Source organism: Populus euphratica, unplaced genomic scaffold (genome assembly GCF_000495115.2).
Source record: "Populus euphratica unplaced genomic scaffold, PopEup_1.0 scaffold249.1, whole genome shotgun sequence".
Classification (NCBI taxonomy): Eukaryota; Viridiplantae; Streptophyta; class Magnoliopsida; order Malpighiales; family Salicaceae; genus Populus; species Populus euphratica.
The window spans coordinates 169862-187918 of record NW_011500130.1 but is presented as its reverse complement, the minus strand read 5'-3'; the positions used below and the strand labels follow the sequence as shown (position 1 = coordinate 187918).

The following is an 18057-nucleotide window of genomic DNA, read 5'->3' as shown; positions in this document are numbered from 1 at the left end:
CTGTCTTCACATTTGTCTGGGAAAAAAACGTGACATTATTATTATTAATACTTTTACTTTAGATATACACACACACACACACACACACACACACACATTAAATTTTTAGTTTTTAATAAAAAAATAAATTTAAAAAATATCATAATTTTAAAATCCAACATAACTCAACAAATATAATCAAGCCAAATTTTAAATTTTTTTATAAAAAACATAAATCTAAATAATTTAATTGTAATTTGTTAATTATTTATTTTTTTAATAAAAATAACATTATTTTATTAAAAAAAAATACAAATCAATCTAGAATGATCTAATAATTTAACCAAAATTCATAACCTGAACTATAAATCGGATTGATGATCTAGACAAGTTTAAAAACTATAAAAATATTGTTAAATTTAGTAATTAATGTTATTTTATTAATTATTTTTTAAATTTATATTAAAAAATAAATAAAAAAATAAAATTCATAACTCATAAAAAATGAAAATAATAATAATATTTTCACTAATATGTTTTTTACTATTCTCTTAAATAAATCTAAAACGTAATTAATAAAATATTACTAGTGACCCTGTTTAAGCAACGCACAGGTGTCTCCTTTCCTTCTCTGTATCCTTTGCCTAACATCTGAAGTTTTAGGCACTGACTTTTCCTCTACCTCTTTCTTTAATACTTTTTTCCAAATAAAATAAAATCAAATTAGCAAGAATAGTTTGTACATTATTCTTACATGGTCAAAACTAGAGAACAGCAAAAGCCGAATCCCATGATGATTGTTACTGGTAAGAGAATCTAACTGGATTCCATTTTCAGTCTCCGTTTATCGAACCCCTTTTATTATTATTATTTTTTATTTTCTTAATATATTTGTTTATACACACTCTTTCCAAATCTTTATTTTTTCTATGATCTAAGCCTTAATTCCACTGTTGAAACGAATTGGGTTTCTTTTTCTTTCTCCCTTCTTTCCATCCTTCGAAGAAAAAAAAAGGTAGCAACTGATCTGTGAGTTGAGAGAAAGAAACCCAAATAAAATGTCTCCTTCAAATAGTAATATTGCTATTAGTAACGGAGGAGGAAGCGGTGACAGTAATAGCAGCAATGGCAAGAATTACATAGAACATCAAGTTTCTAAGAGGGACACTCTTGCTGGTGTTGCCATCAAATATGGTGTTGAGGTAGGTGTTTCTTTCTTCTTGAATTTGGGTTTTTTTTCCCTGTTTTATTTTGATGGTCTGTTTGATTTCTTGATGATTTTCTTGATGGGAACTGCTTATTGTGTGTTCTTATGATATGGGTTTTGTATAAATTGTCTTAGATTGTTTGTTGTCATGTGATTTTTAGGTGGCGGACATCAAAAGGTTAAATGGGTTATCTACAGATCTTCAAATGTTTGCTTTGAAGACTTTGCTTATACCATTACCAGGAAGACATCCACCTTCTCCCATTTTGTCTAAAGGTTCTGCTTCTCCAGGGTAATAATTGCCTGCTATACTCTAATATTAGCTTTTAACTATATCACCTACCTTTTCTATTTGGATTCTGCACTTGTTGTGATATAGTCCTTGCTCCTGAGTTTCGATGCCATGTTTCGGCCATCGTTATCTATATCTTGCCTATAAATTTGTATTCTACTTTGATATAACATTAGTTGTTAGACTTATATTGACAATGATAGTTTCCCTTCCAATGTTTATAACTCTGCTGAGTTGTCATTTGAAGTATCTTCTCTTCACTGGATTACCAGACTCGATCAGCTCCCATTGTCGAAGTCAATCCCTTTTCACCTTCCATTTTCTGCTGGACAGCTTATTCTGTTTTTGTGAATTCTGATTGTTTTAAATGTTGATCTGCTGTGCATTTTTCCTTTCAAACAGTGTTGAAAAAGATTGGAAGGGTCTTATATGGGGCAAGTTTTTAATTTGTCCATATAAAAAACTTTTATTGACTGGTGTAATGTGGAAGCAATAAGAGTTCTGCCAATGTTTTTCTATTACCGAGGACAAGAAATTTTATATTACTACTGGAGTAACTAGTAGTAGTTACTCCATAGAGAGAGATGGACACATTGAGGAGAGATCAAAAGGTGGAAGAGAGAAAAAATATTTTGAAATAGGTGGGGACATTCTTTTTACTTTTGACAGTACCAGATGTGATTTTCTCTTTCACCATTGTATTTGTTAATTGGGAACCTTGCGTGACAGTGGACAATGAAAAAAATAGAAGGAAGGAACCTTGTGGAATTGCTGCTCTGGTCTAGTTAACTGTTTTGAGCTTTGATTGGACAAGATTGTAGGATTGAGGAACAAGGGTCCGACTTCAGTTTCTTCTTCATAGTTTGCATTACATGTTTACTTGTTATTGAGATATTCATCAACATGAAGAACAAGATCCATGAAAGTTCCCCACCATAATTTAGCAACTGAAGCTGACACTGTGAAGCCCTGCCTTTTTGTGTTAGAGGTCAAATGAGTTTTTGAAATCCTTAGATCGCTTGTTAGAATGCTCTCTAAGGATTGGGGACATGAAGGTTTGAGACACATTCTCATCAAAGACGCTGTTCTTGGTTTACAACCGGCCCCCCCCCCCCCCCCCGCGGGGTCACTCTCGTATATCGGAGATGTGGTCACTTGACATGTCTTTGGCACTAAGTTCCATACACACATAGTTCCTGGGGGAGCCTTTGAGGGTGTCTTTTGGCTAAGAGGACTATCTCCCTATCTCCAAAGAGCTTTCGGGCCACTTCAATTGTTCTTGATAAGTATTGGGAGGCTAACCTCATTCTTTATTCTTTCTTCTTGTTTACCTTTTCCTCTACAATCTTTCCCTCCCCTCCCTCCTTTGTTTCACTTTTTTTAATTGTTTTTAACTTGTATTATTTTGTTCTTTACAAAAAAAAAAAAAAAGAAGAAGAAAAGAACTGTGGCATCTCCAATGTGTTTGTTATTTTAATCTTCTTTAAAATTAGTGGCTGTGGCTGTTTGAAGTCATTGGTCATTTTGACTTGGTACGGTCTCATCTGTAACTTAATGCAGGTTCCTTCTTCCCAGGTTTTTAATCTGTAACTTAATGCAAGTTCCTTGCCTGGGAAGATACAGCCTGGCATGATAGTTCTTTCTCTAATATATTTTTGTTGTTTTGATTTGTCATCTGGGATGTCTACTAATTTGTGTTTCTCTTGTAGCAAGTGGGATTTCTGTTAGACATACCGTGCTAAAATCAATTTCTCTCAATTCATTTGCATTCAGTACATATTGAAAGAGCAGCATTATCCTAATCTTCACGATGCCAGATAGCTAGATAACTAAATTTCTGGATTTGTTTCAGCGTCTGTGTTGTTCTTAAATATCTGCATTAGCTATATTCTCATTGTAATAAAACTTGTTTGCTGCCACATTCCCTTCGTGGTGTTGCTACACTCTAATGCTAGATAATCAAGCAAGCCTTTGCGTGGAATATCAAATCCTATTATAATGAGCTGAAAGGCATAGTAGATTACTGATGTTCCATTCTGTTCCTTACCCCCCCTCCTACAATAGTACTTTGCTTTCTTCTACTATCATTGATAAATTTTTATTTTTTTATTTTGTGGAACTACTATCAATTCAGTAGTTTTTGGAGACATCTGCAGAAATATGAATTAGTTCACAAAAACCTAGGTTAAGGTAGGATAAATGACTTATTGTTTTAGATTATAGATTTTCTTTACAATTATTTGCTTTTGGTGATCCTATAATTCCCAATATCTAAATATGCAAAGACATCAGATTTGCATTGAGTAACAAGGCTCTAACTTCTTTGCAGAGGAAATGATGTTGACATGACACCAACTTGGCCACGCCACTCGAATGTGTTGGAAACACTCGAGTCTTTAAGCCTAAAATCACCTCAACAGAAGGTTTCTCCAGCTATGAGCACTTTACAGAAGTTCTATGGTCTCAAATCTTCAAAACACAGGGATTCAGCTGAAGGTATGGAGATGGCTGTTTACAGAAGAGGAAGCTTGGATTACTTAAATGAGGGGCTGCTGCATAGAGCTACACCAGTATCTGGCCCATCTTATAGCAGTCACAGATCTATAAATTTGGCCGATGATTTCTTGTCTGAGAATGGTTTGGCAGCAGAATACAATCCTCTGTCAGAAGCTAGAGAAGGGGAGGGTGAGAAATCCAATGAGAAATTTGTTAGAAGACGCCAGAAAGCTGATGCTGATCCTAGATCTGGCACAACAGAAAAGCTGTTGAAAGAAGAGAACAATGGTGGAAGTCGTCCCTTTTCACCTGTAACAGGAAAAGGTCTATCCATGAGACCAAAATCAGCAAGCAGAACATCACTGGCTGCTGAATCAGAGCCAGGATGGTTGAATGCTATGCCAGTGGGCTTGGGAGATTCGATAATTGGTGACGTGTCTGATGGAGTTCGTAAATCATCAAGCACGCCCAGTCTGCAGGACCAGGAGAACAGCTATTCCTCTTCTGTTTGGCCAACTTCAAAGTGGAGTTTGAAACCTGATTTACAGGCTCTCTCAACTGCAGCCATCAGTATACCAATATTCGATGGCCTACCAAAGCCAATATCTGGACGCAGGAGCAAAGCTGCTCTTGATTAGCAGAAGTCCACTGCAATCTCATAGAATTGATTTGTTTCTGTACTTCAACATATTGGGAATGATATCATTGCCACCAGCCACATGTCACGTATAGCTACAAAGAGTGCTGTCGAAATAGGAGTAAGGCCAAGAAAACAAAGGTTAAAGAAATACAATCCTGTGTTTTCCTCGAAAAGAGCTCCAAAGGAGAAAGGTAAAAGGAATTCCTTTTTTACGGTTTCCATTATGGATTTGTAATAGGTTGCTCGAATCTAGATCATATTCTCAACTGTCATATAGTATTTGTATATGAAGCCATTTGTCTTGCCTTATTCGTTGGAAGTGCATTTGTCCCCATTGTTTCATGTTATACTCAGTTGCTCATTTAATGTATTTTGACTTCTTCGAGACGCAGCCTTTTTTCTGTTTTCTTTGTCTTGTGTTTCTGAAAGTTGAGAAGTATCATTTTGAGCTGAATTAAGTCATTTGGTAGAATCAAAACCTTAAAATGGATTTTACTGGGGACCTATGTGGTTCATGGTCATGGACTCACGTGGTCTTTAGCAGCCAACAAAGGCTATACGAGCGTACCAAATTCAGAAAGACATTTAGGTTTATGATAATTAGAGGCGATGCCTTGTCGTGCTGCGGCCATCAACATCAAACATGGATTGAAGAACGAAAGGAATGACGGCACACCATTGAGAGCTTCATAGTTGGCAAAATTTGAAATTCCGGCAACTTCAATTTTGAATACAGAATAAAATACCCGCAGTAATGAATTTCCATGTTCTGGATTCCAAAAGTAGGCTGATGCAATTGAACAACCATCAAATTGGATAATACGACTCCACAGTCCAGATTTTGTAGTTGCATTTAAGCTTATCAGCAATATAAATATCTTGTGCGGTACTTATTATTCATGAATGCATTATTTCCAGAAGATGGATCATGAATCAGCAATATAAATATCTTGTGTGGTACTTATTATTCATGAATGCATTATTTCCAGAAGATGGATAATGAATCAGATAAATATTCGCCTTTTTGGCTTGAATAAAGTGTAAGTCGGCACAACATCCACAGGTTAGTCCAAAAAGAATATCGCCCATTTGCAAATGAGAACCATGTCACAATGACGGTGGCACAAAATGGCCTAAAATTCGAAAGATATTTCCTGTATTTGCATCACAAAACAAAACAATCAAGAGAAGATCCATTTTTTCAAAGCAAATAGGAGTACGAGGACTGCAGAGCAAAGTGACGAGTACAGCATTCGAACAGGGAAATAAGTACACCATTTCCAACTACGCATTTTCCAGCACTGCACATCTTCACAGCTCCCCTCCGCTTGCACATCATCAGGTGCTTCAGTCGGATGACTTGTAGTCTTCAAATTATCTCACGAGCCTTCCAAACGTCCATCCTGAAATCAAATAACTAGACATCATGACTCATCTGCATCCATCCATAAAGCAATACTATCTACCGGAAGCAACCTGTGTTTTGCTTATTTCTTTTAGTTAAGCTAAACAAAAGGTACATTTCCCGTGGAAGAATAAAAATAATGGCAACAGGAAGAATTCCCTAGCAAGTAGAAAATCAGATGACGTAAAAAAGAAGAGAGTTACCATGAAGTCCAGAACAAAGGGGTAAAACAGTTGGGCTAGAATTTTGATGTTGCAACAAAATAAGACCTAGTTCCATGACCCAAAGGAGAGGGGGATTCTCCTAGTCACAAAATTTGCAAGGATAATACTTTTGATGGAAGCTAGTGAAACAGCATTCTGAGATCACCATCCATAATAAGAGTAGCGAGGCTAGTTTGTTTGGAATCCAAATCCTAAAAATCAAAATACACAACAGCCACCGATACTGATCTTGATTTGATGCAAGGCTCCAAGAAGACAAGGGATGCCTCCAAAGAACATAACCATGGCATAAACAAGTCACCCTCGGGACATTAGAAGCTGGAACCAATCAGTCATTACAGCAATATTGCTCGAGTTTGCCACTTACATAACCAAATATATATCTTAATAGCTTCCTGTTTCTAATTTGTAGGCAATTGGTAGAAATCGGTTGAAATCGAGTCTTTCATTCACAAGGGCTAAAAGGAGGAAACTGGGGTTCATAGATAATCTGTGGTCTAGTGAGACAATTTAATGGCTCCTTGTGAATAAAATCTGCAACCGCTCACAAGATTTCAGGGTATGTAGACCAGAAGCATAACAAAATACAAAGGGAAAAAGTAATATATAATCAAGTCAACATATGGGAATTAAGATCAATACATCTAGGATAAAAAATAACGAGGATAATAATCCAAGACAACCAAAATTCAATGCTAGAGTGCAAACACAATAAGAACCGGAGATTCTTACTGGTATTCTCTTAACAATGATTAGGCCTTAATAAAATATTAGCACAAGAGGTGCAGCCATCATAGTCCCTGCCTTCTACACGTTATATGATTAAATGCGCAACAAATACATAAATACACTGATAGCCTCTCTCAATTATATCCATACTTCTCAGGTGCTGCAGCCCTTGGATCTCATTCATAGACAAAAAAAAAAAAAAAAAAAAAAACAAGTACAATCAAATATAACAATCAAGGAAGACTTAGTCCATACTCTAAATAGGACACAACCCTTTCATACAGAACTCAATTCAATTCTCAAAGAAAGTAGCCAAAACATTCTAGAAATTCAGAGAAAAGCGAAAAAAATACAATCCAACGAGGAAAAGGCTAAAATTCCCAGCTTAAGTTAATGATTGATTATTGGATAAAAGCATATGGAATTAACCTGACGCATCTGAGTTTCACTAGATGAAGAACTAAACACTCATCAGACTTAAATTAGACTAGGAAACACACTACTGAAATGTCAAATCTTTATGCGCACAAGATGTTATGATCAAGCATTGAGGAAATCCTAGACAGGACAACGAACCTTGAAATCTAGACGGCAAGTGATTTTAACTTCTTTACGCGCTTAGTGGCAGGGGAAATGCCTTTGATTACTTTCTTCATGGATTTCGCTCTTTGTTTCATATTTTTCTTTGTAGGCATCTCCCTAACTGGACCCGGAGGTATCCCCTTTTTAAGTGCACTTCCTCTAGGGGTCACAGAAGGCGGTATTCTCAAACTTTGTGGTGGTAAAGGAGTGCTGGGCTTCCAGATCAAGTTGTTTTTCATGGAAAACCGGACTTTTTTTGCACTCTTCTCAGTGCTCTTTGCCATTGTGCTTGTGCCAGCTTCAGCATCTTCTTCGCCATTCGATTCATGATTTTCAGATTGCTTCAATTCCACCCTCTTCGCTCTCTTTCTCTTTTTGGAGAGATTACCGTTGCCAGTGACTTTAGGAAAATCACAGGCACTAGTGACACCCTCATCTATGCCCACTTCAGCGGCAACTTTCTCAAATTGCCTCTGAAGATTTGCTATGGCAGATTCATCAAACCTTACCAAATTATCATCAACAGTCTTTTCTTTGCTTGAATTCTCCCCATTTGGTAAATCCTCATGACCATTCTCATCAGTCATAGAATCACTCTCACTGTGGGAACCGGAAATGACATTCCTTTTCTTCTTCTTAGCCTTTTTGCTATTACCATCCGACTCCTTTGCCCTTTTGCTTTTCTTCAATTTCTTGCAACCAGGCCCATTAGCAACGTCACCATTCAAACCTTCCACTCCCATACCACTATCAATAGGAACCAAAGCTGGTACTTCCTCTTCATCCTCGTCATCATTACTCTCTGGAAGTGCAACCTTGATCCCTGAGGCCACGAAATCCTTCTCTAACTTCAAAAACACTTCATGTAACCCCAAAACCACTTTCCTATTCCCTTGACAACACTCGACTGAAGAACCCAAGTCATAAAACCTCTTAGAGAACCCCATTACCAAAGCAATTGAACCCAAAATCACCACCTCATCATTGTCCCCAACGTCATCCCCCTTAATCTTCACCTCCAACAATTCCTTCCCCATCCGCAACAACAGATCAAACACATTACTCTTAATCTTCCCCAGCAAAACCTTATCACTCACCTTCCCCATTACACTCACAAAATTCCCAAAAATAACCTCCAAAGCCGCCTCCTTCACCGGCAAAAAACCCTTCAATTCCTCAACAAAAACCGAAACAACATGATAATTAACACCGTTCCCTAAAAAATTATCATCAGCTAAAAAGCCTTTTTCCACAAAAACCCTCATAAACCTTTCCACAACATCCAAACCCCACCCCTTCTTTTTCAAGAAACCAAAAAAAGAATTCACAAATCTCCTAATCAAAAGATAAAACTTATCTAACCTCAACCCATCAATACCAGACCATTCCCTTCTCATAGTAACTAGGAAAACAGAGAAATAACTAAAACAAACAGATTCAACTTCAATAACAGTAAGTAAAGAACTCAATTTGTTGATTAGTTGGTTCTGAGCTAAAGACTTGTCAGCATGCCACATACAGTAAAACAGCCCTTTCCATATTTTCTTCATAGTTTCCTCAGAGATTTGAGGTTGTGAAGGTAACCATTTGTTTAAGAGAATCTTTAAGGACTTGTTTCGGGTTTTTGTGTCGCTTGATGCTAGTTGTTTTATTAGGGTTTTCGACGTTTGAGCTTGGATGTGGAGTTCCTCTTCCATTTTTCTTGATTGGTGAGAGAAGAAACAAGGGTTTTTTTTAAGGAATTTGAGAGAGCTAAGATGTATGTATATGCCCACGATGCTTTCCCCTTTTCCTGATACGTGACAACGGACGAAGAGTGAAAACCCTAGGGGTAGTTTTAGGGAATATGGACTTTTCTCTTGTTACACGTTATTTTAATTTTTGAAATATTTCATATTAGTCACCCAACTGTATAGGTGATCTCAATTACGTCCCTGAAGTTTATTCTCTAACGGGTCCCGTATAGATTATTATTATTATTATTATTATTGAGATATTAAAGTTTATTTTCCTTGCACTTGTAAATAATTATGAGCTCAAATTATACTTTTAAAGTATCTTATTACAGAGTTAGAATGATTACGGGCTCAAATCCTATTTCCATAGCATTAAGCTTCAAAATAATCTATTACTAAAGAAGGGTAGAGCAGTCCCTCTCTTTTTGAAATGATATCAATTCAATTCGTTGTAGTGATAAACTCTCTCACACACCCCTTAATTGCTAATTGCTGACTACTAACTACTAATCTCCATCACAATTTCAAATAATATTCTAGCATTGATTTTATAAATATTTATTTTTATTATTATGTAATTAAATAAATAATAATTTTTAATAAAAATTTATAATTCAAATTATAAACTTGACAAGTTAAATCCTAAAATTTAGATTGATTCAATATCTTATTGTTTTAATATTAAATTTATTTTTTATTTTTTAAAATCAAACCATGTTTTTTATTGGTTATTTGAATTATTTTAGAACCTGTTAAGTCAACTAGATTTAATTTTAAATCCAAATTAAGTAAAAAATCAGATTAAAAAGTTTAAAAATTAACCTATTACACAGGATTTAATAATAATTGTAAATAATGCTTTACAATTTAAACTTATCTTTTTTATGTATTTCAAATAGAATCAAAGTAGTACCACATTTCTATAAACCAGTTATTATTTATTTAATGATATATTTAAATTATATTTTATTATGTTTGCTTTGCTTCTTATAGATAATTGTCCGCATGGATCATCACAGTTCATTAAAAATAATTGTCTTGTCATTTTCCTTTTTCCTTAATTTAAGGTTTTATTTGAGAAGGCTGGTCTTTCAACAGTCCATTGTTCTCTCACCACGAAAATGTAACTTTATTCCCTTCACTTTTTTTATGATTTCTTTACTTTTTATTTATTTATTTATTTATGTGGGGTGTTCGGACCAACTTGCACGTACCATAACTAATCCCCATGTTCTACTGAATACCGTGTAGGCATGTAATTTGCCAGGAAGAATTTGCCAGGAAGAAGGGGTTGAACCATCAAGTATGGTGACTGCTGCTACATCACTGATCTGCAATGTCATCCATGGATGCCTTGCATTTTTAATCTGGAAACGTTATCTTTGCGTATTATGTTAAGGATTATCTTTGTATTTTAACGCAAAATATATAACGCCGCGGCTCAATAGCATACTAGTTCCACCAAATTGCCAGTGCCAACAAGAGCCTTGAACTGTTTTGGATTCAGAAAACATGGAAAGGCCATGGGGGCCACCCCGATTATCATTCTTTTGATGACATGTAAATGTCAGGAAACCAATAATTGTTGTTGTAGTTACAAGTCATTGGTACAAAACAGGTCTTGCACCACAATCAAGGATTCTTCATGGAAGCTTCTTGCTTTTCCCATCATTTGCTGAACAACCTTAGGTGTAAGAATAAATTGTTCTTCAAGATAACAAGATGCCTTGTTCTTGATTCTTCTTTTGTTAGGTGTTTCAACTCACTTCGTTAATTCCTTCTTGGCAGGAAAATGCCAATTTTGGTGGGTTGGGGTAACTCTTTTCCATATAAGACTGGCATACTCAGGATGATCGACAAAAGGATTTCTATTGTGCTGATAAAACTTGCAGACTCTGTCATTTCTCAGCTTCTCTTCTCTTGAAGGTGGATCAACTTCATTCCATTTTAACAAAGTGGAAAGAAGTCCCATCTCTCTGTTCTCTACAAAAACAAGCGACAAAAAAAAAGGTAGGTTGGCAAACATCGTATGCAGTTGGCTGCAGATATTCCTTCTATCAACTCATGACCATTTTTCTCAACTTACCAATGCTTGGAGAATCAGAAAGGTGAAGATTTTGTCCACCTGGTTGATGAAGCCCATAACACACAGCCATGTACATTATTGCCCTTGCTATATCCCCTCTAACCTGCAAGTCAAGTAACGAAAATCACATGTCAATGAGTTCCAGAAAAATTGAAGCCGGATTTGTGTTTCATGTCTCTGTATACAAAAGTCGATATCCATTATAAAACAGAACAAGCGAACAACATGAGCATATCAGCAGAAGGGCATAGGAGTGGGGCTATTAGCACCTCCCACATGCTTCCAGTGCGCTTGAGAGGAGGTGGTGTGATCAGATCTGATTAAGGTGATTTAATCAGTTCAGAGTTGGAAACCCAACTAGAGGTTTTCCTTTTACTATAAGAAAAGGTAAAATCAGGACATTTCATGAAGTTTCCACCTAACTTGGAAAAAGGCCAAAGCATGCAACCTGGAATTGCAAACTTAGTAACATGATATAGGCACAACAACTGAAACATGGCAGCAACATCAGCATATTTCATAGCTAGCAGACATCAAAATCCCTGATTAAGAATCTTGAAGAAAAAAATCCTGATTAACTTTTCCAGATGAAATAGGGCTCTTGATCAACTTGAAATGCTTTCTTTGCAGATCTTGTCAAGCACTTGTAATGTGAGGTTTGAATCCATTGATGAATTTTAAAATAATATCTTAATTTATTTCTTTTGGCTAGTAAGTTCAAAGGCAATCCTGCGTGATTCCACATTAGCAAAACACATTCTTAAACTATATGAATATATGAGGCTAAAGTCTCACTTGACCAGTCCTAACTGCAGCGTCAAACAAATGCTATTTATGCCCATTAAAAGCAACCTAAAGCATATCCTGGCTATGCACAACTTGTTACACGCTGTGTCCTCTGTTTCAAGAGCATGTAATAACAATCAATTATATGCTGATGAAAAGCGTGTAGGTTCAAGAGATGCAGAAAACCTTTGTAGGTGGTGTCCATCTCTCCTTGTCTGTTTCCGTGTCAGAAGCAGCTTCTTTGTTTGCAGGCTTTAGACATCGTATTGATTTCTTATTGCACTCTCCATAGTACTTGTTTCCCCGAGATGAATTTACTGCATGGAACTCTAACTATATATCAGTTAAGGATGGCATCAGTTCATGAGATTGAATTATCAATTGTACATGAAGAGCAGCAGCCTCTCTCACCATTCACATCAGCTGGGCGAATATTATGTAAATCAGTCAAGGATGGACCACTAATTAGCCCATAAGAACGAGGCCACAAATGTTCCCCTGAAAATGCAGCAGTTTGAAAACTTGACATCGTTGAAGCCAACAAGAATGCCATAGTCAATAACTGGATTAAACAGGAAAGATGGTGAACTGTTTTATGCCAAGGTTGATGAAATAAAATGTTCTGATATACTAGAACATATAGCATCACATAGGTGACATAATCTCTAGTTCTGAGTGCACAATCCACCTAAAGCTAGAAAATACATGATAAAATTGTTTCTCAATTTCTCATAACTAAGATCTAGAAGGATGGAACATGTTCAGGGTGCATGTTAGTTGTCTCTGCATCAAAGAAATCCCATGAAGATTTTTAAGTACCATTTTAAAAACTCTCCCCTCCCTCCTCCCCCTTATCAACTGAAGGTACATTCATTAGATGGAACAGTAAGTGGAAGCAGAACAGAGCAAGCATAGGTTTTGATGAGCTTTTGGCGACCCAGGTGTAAGCATAATTACAAAACCAAAGGGTCTTCACTCGAAAAAGAAAATACAGCCAAAGAGGTGAACCAAGAAAAATAAAACAAAGACAGATCTAAAACATATCAGGATAGACAATGATCACTTGAAATAGAAACAACAATGAGCACACAAACAAGAAAAACCTACCAAATGAAAATTTCGGTCAACTAGCCATTCATATATAGGATTGGAAAAAACGAGAGATCAGTAACTTTAACAAGGCCGTGTGGCTGTGGCCAATTTCTACAAAAAGGAAAGCATCGAATTTCTCTCATCCACACAAAGTTAGGGATATCAAGGAGTAGTTTATTCTGATGTCATGACAACAAATTAGATATCTATAACAATCAATTAGAATATTCCCCTAAAAAAGGTATAATATTCCCGAACAACATCGTCAATCCCTTTCCCCTCCCCTTGTGCAACAAATTAGATATCTATAACAATCAAATGTTCTCTTTAAGAATGCGATTACCAGTCTAGCCATTCATAGATCAACAAGAATGCATCGAAACATGGAGTGGCAACTTTACGAGGTCAAATGGCTTTGGCAAATTCCTACCAAAAGGAAAAAAAGGGAACCAGTTCTCTTGTCTCTGCCAAGTCGTGGATATCAAGAAGTTTATTCTGATATCATTTCCGCGAATTAGATATCTATAAAACAATGAGACCTTCCCCTCAAATGGTCTATTATTTCCCAAACAACACTGTCGCTCACCCTTCCCGTCTCCTCTTGCGCAACAAATTAATATCTATAACAATCAAAATCATGGGTCCTAGTGTTAATAAAATGCTCTCTCTTTAAGAATTGAATGAAACAAGAATCAGAAAGACATTAACTGCATCAAAGTTTAGAATTTAGCTGACTCACTATTCCATCCTTCAGGTTTTCCAGCTAAGTTTTTCGAAACAGCTCTCAGAGAGTAAATTTCAACACTGCATATACAAAACCCACCTCAATTACTACCACAAACAAAACTCTTAGCACCACAATCACAAAACCAAAAAAGAAGAAGAGAGAAATACATACATCCCAGATGAAGCTTGAGGCCTATCAACATTTGCAGCATCAAGAAACTTGAGGGCATCCCAAACCTCTTTGTAAGACAGTGACTGATGCTTGGCGATAACAGAATAAAGCTTTTTTTTCAGTGCTTTCCCCTTTAATCCCTTCACACTTGCATAGTAACTGCTAACATCCTCACATCCATACGAAGAAGTATATAAAGATGGATAATCTTGAGCCAGTGCTACAAGATTGAGGCAACACAACAAGTAAATGGAGATGACTTTAGACACCCCCCATCTCCATAACAAACCTCTGGCACAAGTACTGGTGCTGTTGCTTCTTTGAATATGGATAAGTTTGAGGGCAGCGTGTGCCCTAAGTGAGGAAGACTTGTGCTTGAGTGTGAAAGAGGGATTGGCTGTGAGGTTGTATCTCCTGTCAGCTACTGGAAGATTGGAGCAGCAACCAGTAAACAGAAGCCCCTGCAACTGCATGTTTGGACTTCGTTCCTTTTCGAAGGAAACAGGATAAAATACTATCGAGTAAATTATTTCTCGGTCACTATTTTCTAAATTATGTTATAATTTAGTACTTGTTCTTTAAAAACTTATATCTTAGTCCCTTGACTCTTATTAACCATTGTCTTATTATAACATCTTAGAGTCTAGGAGAAAATCATTTCCTTTTTTTCATTTCTATTTTTTCTTTCCTTTCCTTTTCCAATTTTTGTTTTTAAACTGAAAAGTTAAAAAAACTTGTTCATTTGTTACAACATTATTTTTTTTTTACCAAAAGAATAAAAAGTATATGACAAGATTACATTTTTTCATAAAAAACTTCAAAATCATGATTTATAACATTAGTCTTAATATTTTATATTTGTGATATTCTAATTATAAAATATCAATTTTATTTTATCCAAATTAAGAATTATTATGAAAAATTTATACTCGTTAACTTAAAAAACATCTTCTATATGAGTTTTATAATAAAAAAAATAGGTAAATTTATAGCACTTAATAAATATAAAAACACAAAATTAATATTTTCCACAGTTAAAAAAAGCTTGTTATAAAATAAAATATTATATTACTCAATGAAAAACTGAAAAAACTTGTGATGAAAAACTGCAAATCATTTTTTTTAAATCAGTATAAATTTAAGGAACTTATTTCAAATAAAAAACAAATATTATAAATGAATAGAAAGTTTCAATTTTTCTTAATGACATGTATGATATTTAGAAAAATATCAACAAATGTGTTGATAAATCAACTGTCAATCGGAGTTAAGGGACTAATTGTTATTGTAATATAACCTTGATAAATTAATAAATTTAATAAAATAATATTTTTGTTTGGTTTTTACTTGAATTAAAATTTTACATAATATCTTGAGTAATTATTAATTTTTCATGGTCTCTAAATTAATAACTTTTATAAAATAATATTTTTATTTGGTTTTGATTTAAATTTTAAATTTAAATAATATCTCAATGAATTATTAAATTTGCATGGTCCTAGGGTAATAATTTATAGAAATTTAACTGTAATAAGTTTTCCAACATTTAGAGACCAGCTTATAAGTTATAGGAGCTCTGAAAGTGGATTGAATTTGTTGATATTTATATTTTATTTATTATTTATTAAATACAAAATTTAGATATTTAAAAATTATTCATTTTATTTTTTATATTTAATGAATATCTTTTATTTATTAATCAATAAAAAATAAAAAAAAATATTATGTAGATATTAAAGTAAGTATATATTATATTATATTAAAAATAAATAAATAAATATTCTAAAAATATATTTATATAATATATATTCCAGGTTAACTTCGGGTAAATTTTAGGTTAAGTTTAACAGTATTTATATTATATTCATTATTGATCGAGTTCAAAACATACCCATTTATTCAACTTCGTTCAGAATTCATCATATTTATATTAAATTATCATTCTTAATGAAGATATTAAACAATGCCTTTCACGAGAGATATTATTTAGTATTGCGGTATCTTTTTGCTTTTTTCTAATGAAAAAATTGTTTGGTTAACCTAAATAATTTTTTTTATACATTAAACCTCATAAATAATTGCATTTTAAATTTTGATTATGTAGAAGTTAAAATAACCTGCTTTTAATTTATGGAGACTTACCTTTTATTTTATTTACATGTAAAAATACATCTTATAATATTTTTAATCAAATATATATTTTTATTTAAATTTTTAATAGTAAAACTAAAAATATTTTTTTAAAATCATTAAAATTTAGGGGTGAGAAAATAAACCAAAAAACATATTAAACTGAGAAAACTGGAAAAACAATAACTAAAAAAACTAAATCATGAAAAAAATTATAATTTTTAAAAAATTGACAGGTTTGGTTAGGTTTTATAATACCGAAACTGAAAAAACCGAACCAAATCAAAATAAAAAATTAAACTAAAATAAAAAAATCAAGTTAAACTGAAAAAAAACCGAGTCAAACCAAGACAAACATGTTTAAATCAATTTTATTTTAAAATAACTAAATTAAAACTAAACCAATCAGTTTGAACTAATTTTATATTTAATAAAATAGTAGAAATTAAACTAATATTAAAATGATCACCCTTAGTGGCAATCAAACTACAAACATGAAGTCGCATTTAAGTTGACTGGATGAATATGCTTTTGGTATCATAGCTTTCTTCTGCAAGATAATTAAAGAGACAAACCTTCTTTTAATCAAGATCTATGAACCGCACGCAAAAGAAGTCACCAGGATACATTATCCAAAAAAAAACTAAGCTCTTTATGTCCTAGGATACATATTAGTATTCATTATACAAATAGTATAATTACTATATTACTCAGCAATTTTATATTTTGTCTTTATTTTAGGATAAGATGATATTTTCATTATAACATAAATATCTTTTAAAAATTATAAGAGGTTATTTTGGTAATTTTATTTTTAATGCATATTAAAACTACTAATACAACCCTTAAATAAAATATTCAAATGCTTTCTAGACAAAAACATTTTTATATTTAATGAAATAATAGAATTATTACATTACTCTTACCATTCAAATTTTTAGCCTTGATTTCATTATAACATATTTGTTATTATTATTAAGTCTTAACAGTGTTTTTGGATTTATATAAATTAAAAAAATATATAAAAAAATTATTAACGATAACATAACTGGCTTTTGTTGTATCCTTACTTAAGCCAACCATAAGCATGCCCCACAACTAATAGAACCAGTTTAATGCCCCACAACTAATAGAACCAGTTTAATTAAATTGTATCCTTTTTAGTTTTTTCTATTAAATTTTATTTTTATTTTTTTGTTGTTTTAATAGTTTTTTTTTGTTAATATTTTTCTATCAATCTTATTTTTTAAAATTAAATTAATTAAAAATTATATTTTTTTATTGAAGTTGAATAATTTTTTTCATAAAATACGATATTTAGATATTATATTAAGTTTAAAAAGTTTGTCATGATTGTCACATTTTTTTTTTACTTTTGTTTTTTTGAGTTTAATTCTCTTTTTTTTTAAAAAAAAAACCTTTTGTTTTCTTATCTTCTTGGCTGGATTCTATCAAATTAGCCCTTAATATTTTTTTATTTATTATTTTTTAATTTATAAATAATTTATTATATTACAAATAATTTTTAATTTCACTCATATAATTTTTAATCTTGAGTCCTTGTACTTTTAATTATATATTTTTTTGAAATAATTTTTTTAAAATTTCATTCTTATTGGTTTTTTTCCATTAGATTTTAACTTCAATTTTTTTTTCAGTAGTTCCTTTTATTTTGCAATTTTTTATTAATAATTTTTTCAATCATTTATTCTTTAAAATTAAATTAAAATAAAAAACATTTAAGCTTCTTAATTAAACTTTAACAAGTTTTAAAA

General features: G+C 33.1%; 3 protein-coding genes across 6 annotated transcripts; 1 reads left to right on the top strand and 2 right to left on the bottom strand.

The window, feature by feature from the left end:
* Positions 1 to 606: 606 nt before the first annotated feature.
* Positions 607 to 5005, top strand: LOC105110364 (uncharacterized). 3 transcript variants are annotated; one of them, XM_011005387.1, is made up of 4 exons: positions 607 to 785; positions 985 to 1181; positions 1348 to 1478; positions 3808 to 5005. In XM_011005387.1, the coding sequence occupies exons 2-4, from the start codon at positions 1038 to 1040 to the stop codon at positions 4610 to 4612; spliced, it is 1080 nt and encodes a 359-aa protein (XP_011003689.1). In that variant the 5' UTR covers positions 607 to 785; positions 985 to 1037; the 3' UTR covers positions 4613 to 5005. The 3 variants fall into 3 exon arrangements, with proteins under 3 accessions (XP_011003689.1, XP_011003688.1, XP_011003687.1); XM_011005386.1 differs by having other exon boundaries at positions 982 to 1181; XM_011005385.1 differs by having other exon boundaries at positions 607 to 1181.
* A 609-nt stretch (positions 5006 to 5614) lies between these two features.
* On the bottom strand, positions 5615 to 9387 carry LOC105110363 (ribosomal RNA processing-like protein). Its single transcript, XM_011005384.1, has 2 exons — positions 7549 to 9387; positions 5615 to 6017 (listed from the first exon to the last, which is right to left on the bottom strand). Exon 1 carries the CDS (start codon positions 9249 to 9251, stop codon positions 7557 to 7559), a length of 1695 nt encoding a protein of 564 aa, XP_011003686.1. The 5' UTR covers positions 9252 to 9387; the 3' UTR covers positions 5615 to 6017; positions 7549 to 7556.
* Positions 9388 to 10718: 1331 nt separating this feature from the next.
* LOC105110362 (uncharacterized) lies at positions 10719 to 14674 on the bottom strand. Of its 2 annotated transcripts, none has more exons than XM_011005382.1 (6): positions 14153 to 14674; positions 13994 to 14058; positions 12574 to 12660; positions 12349 to 12491; positions 11377 to 11479; positions 10719 to 11273 (listed from the first exon to the last, which is right to left on the bottom strand). In XM_011005382.1, exons 1-6 carry the CDS (start codon positions 14623 to 14625, stop codon positions 11053 to 11055), a joined length of 1092 nt encoding a protein of 363 aa, XP_011003684.1. In that variant the 5' UTR covers positions 14626 to 14674; the 3' UTR covers positions 10719 to 11052. The 2 variants fall into 2 exon arrangements, with proteins under 2 accessions (XP_011003684.1, XP_011003685.1); XM_011005383.1 differs by having other exon boundaries at positions 12349 to 12479.
* Positions 14675 to 18057: the final 3383 nt, after the last annotated feature.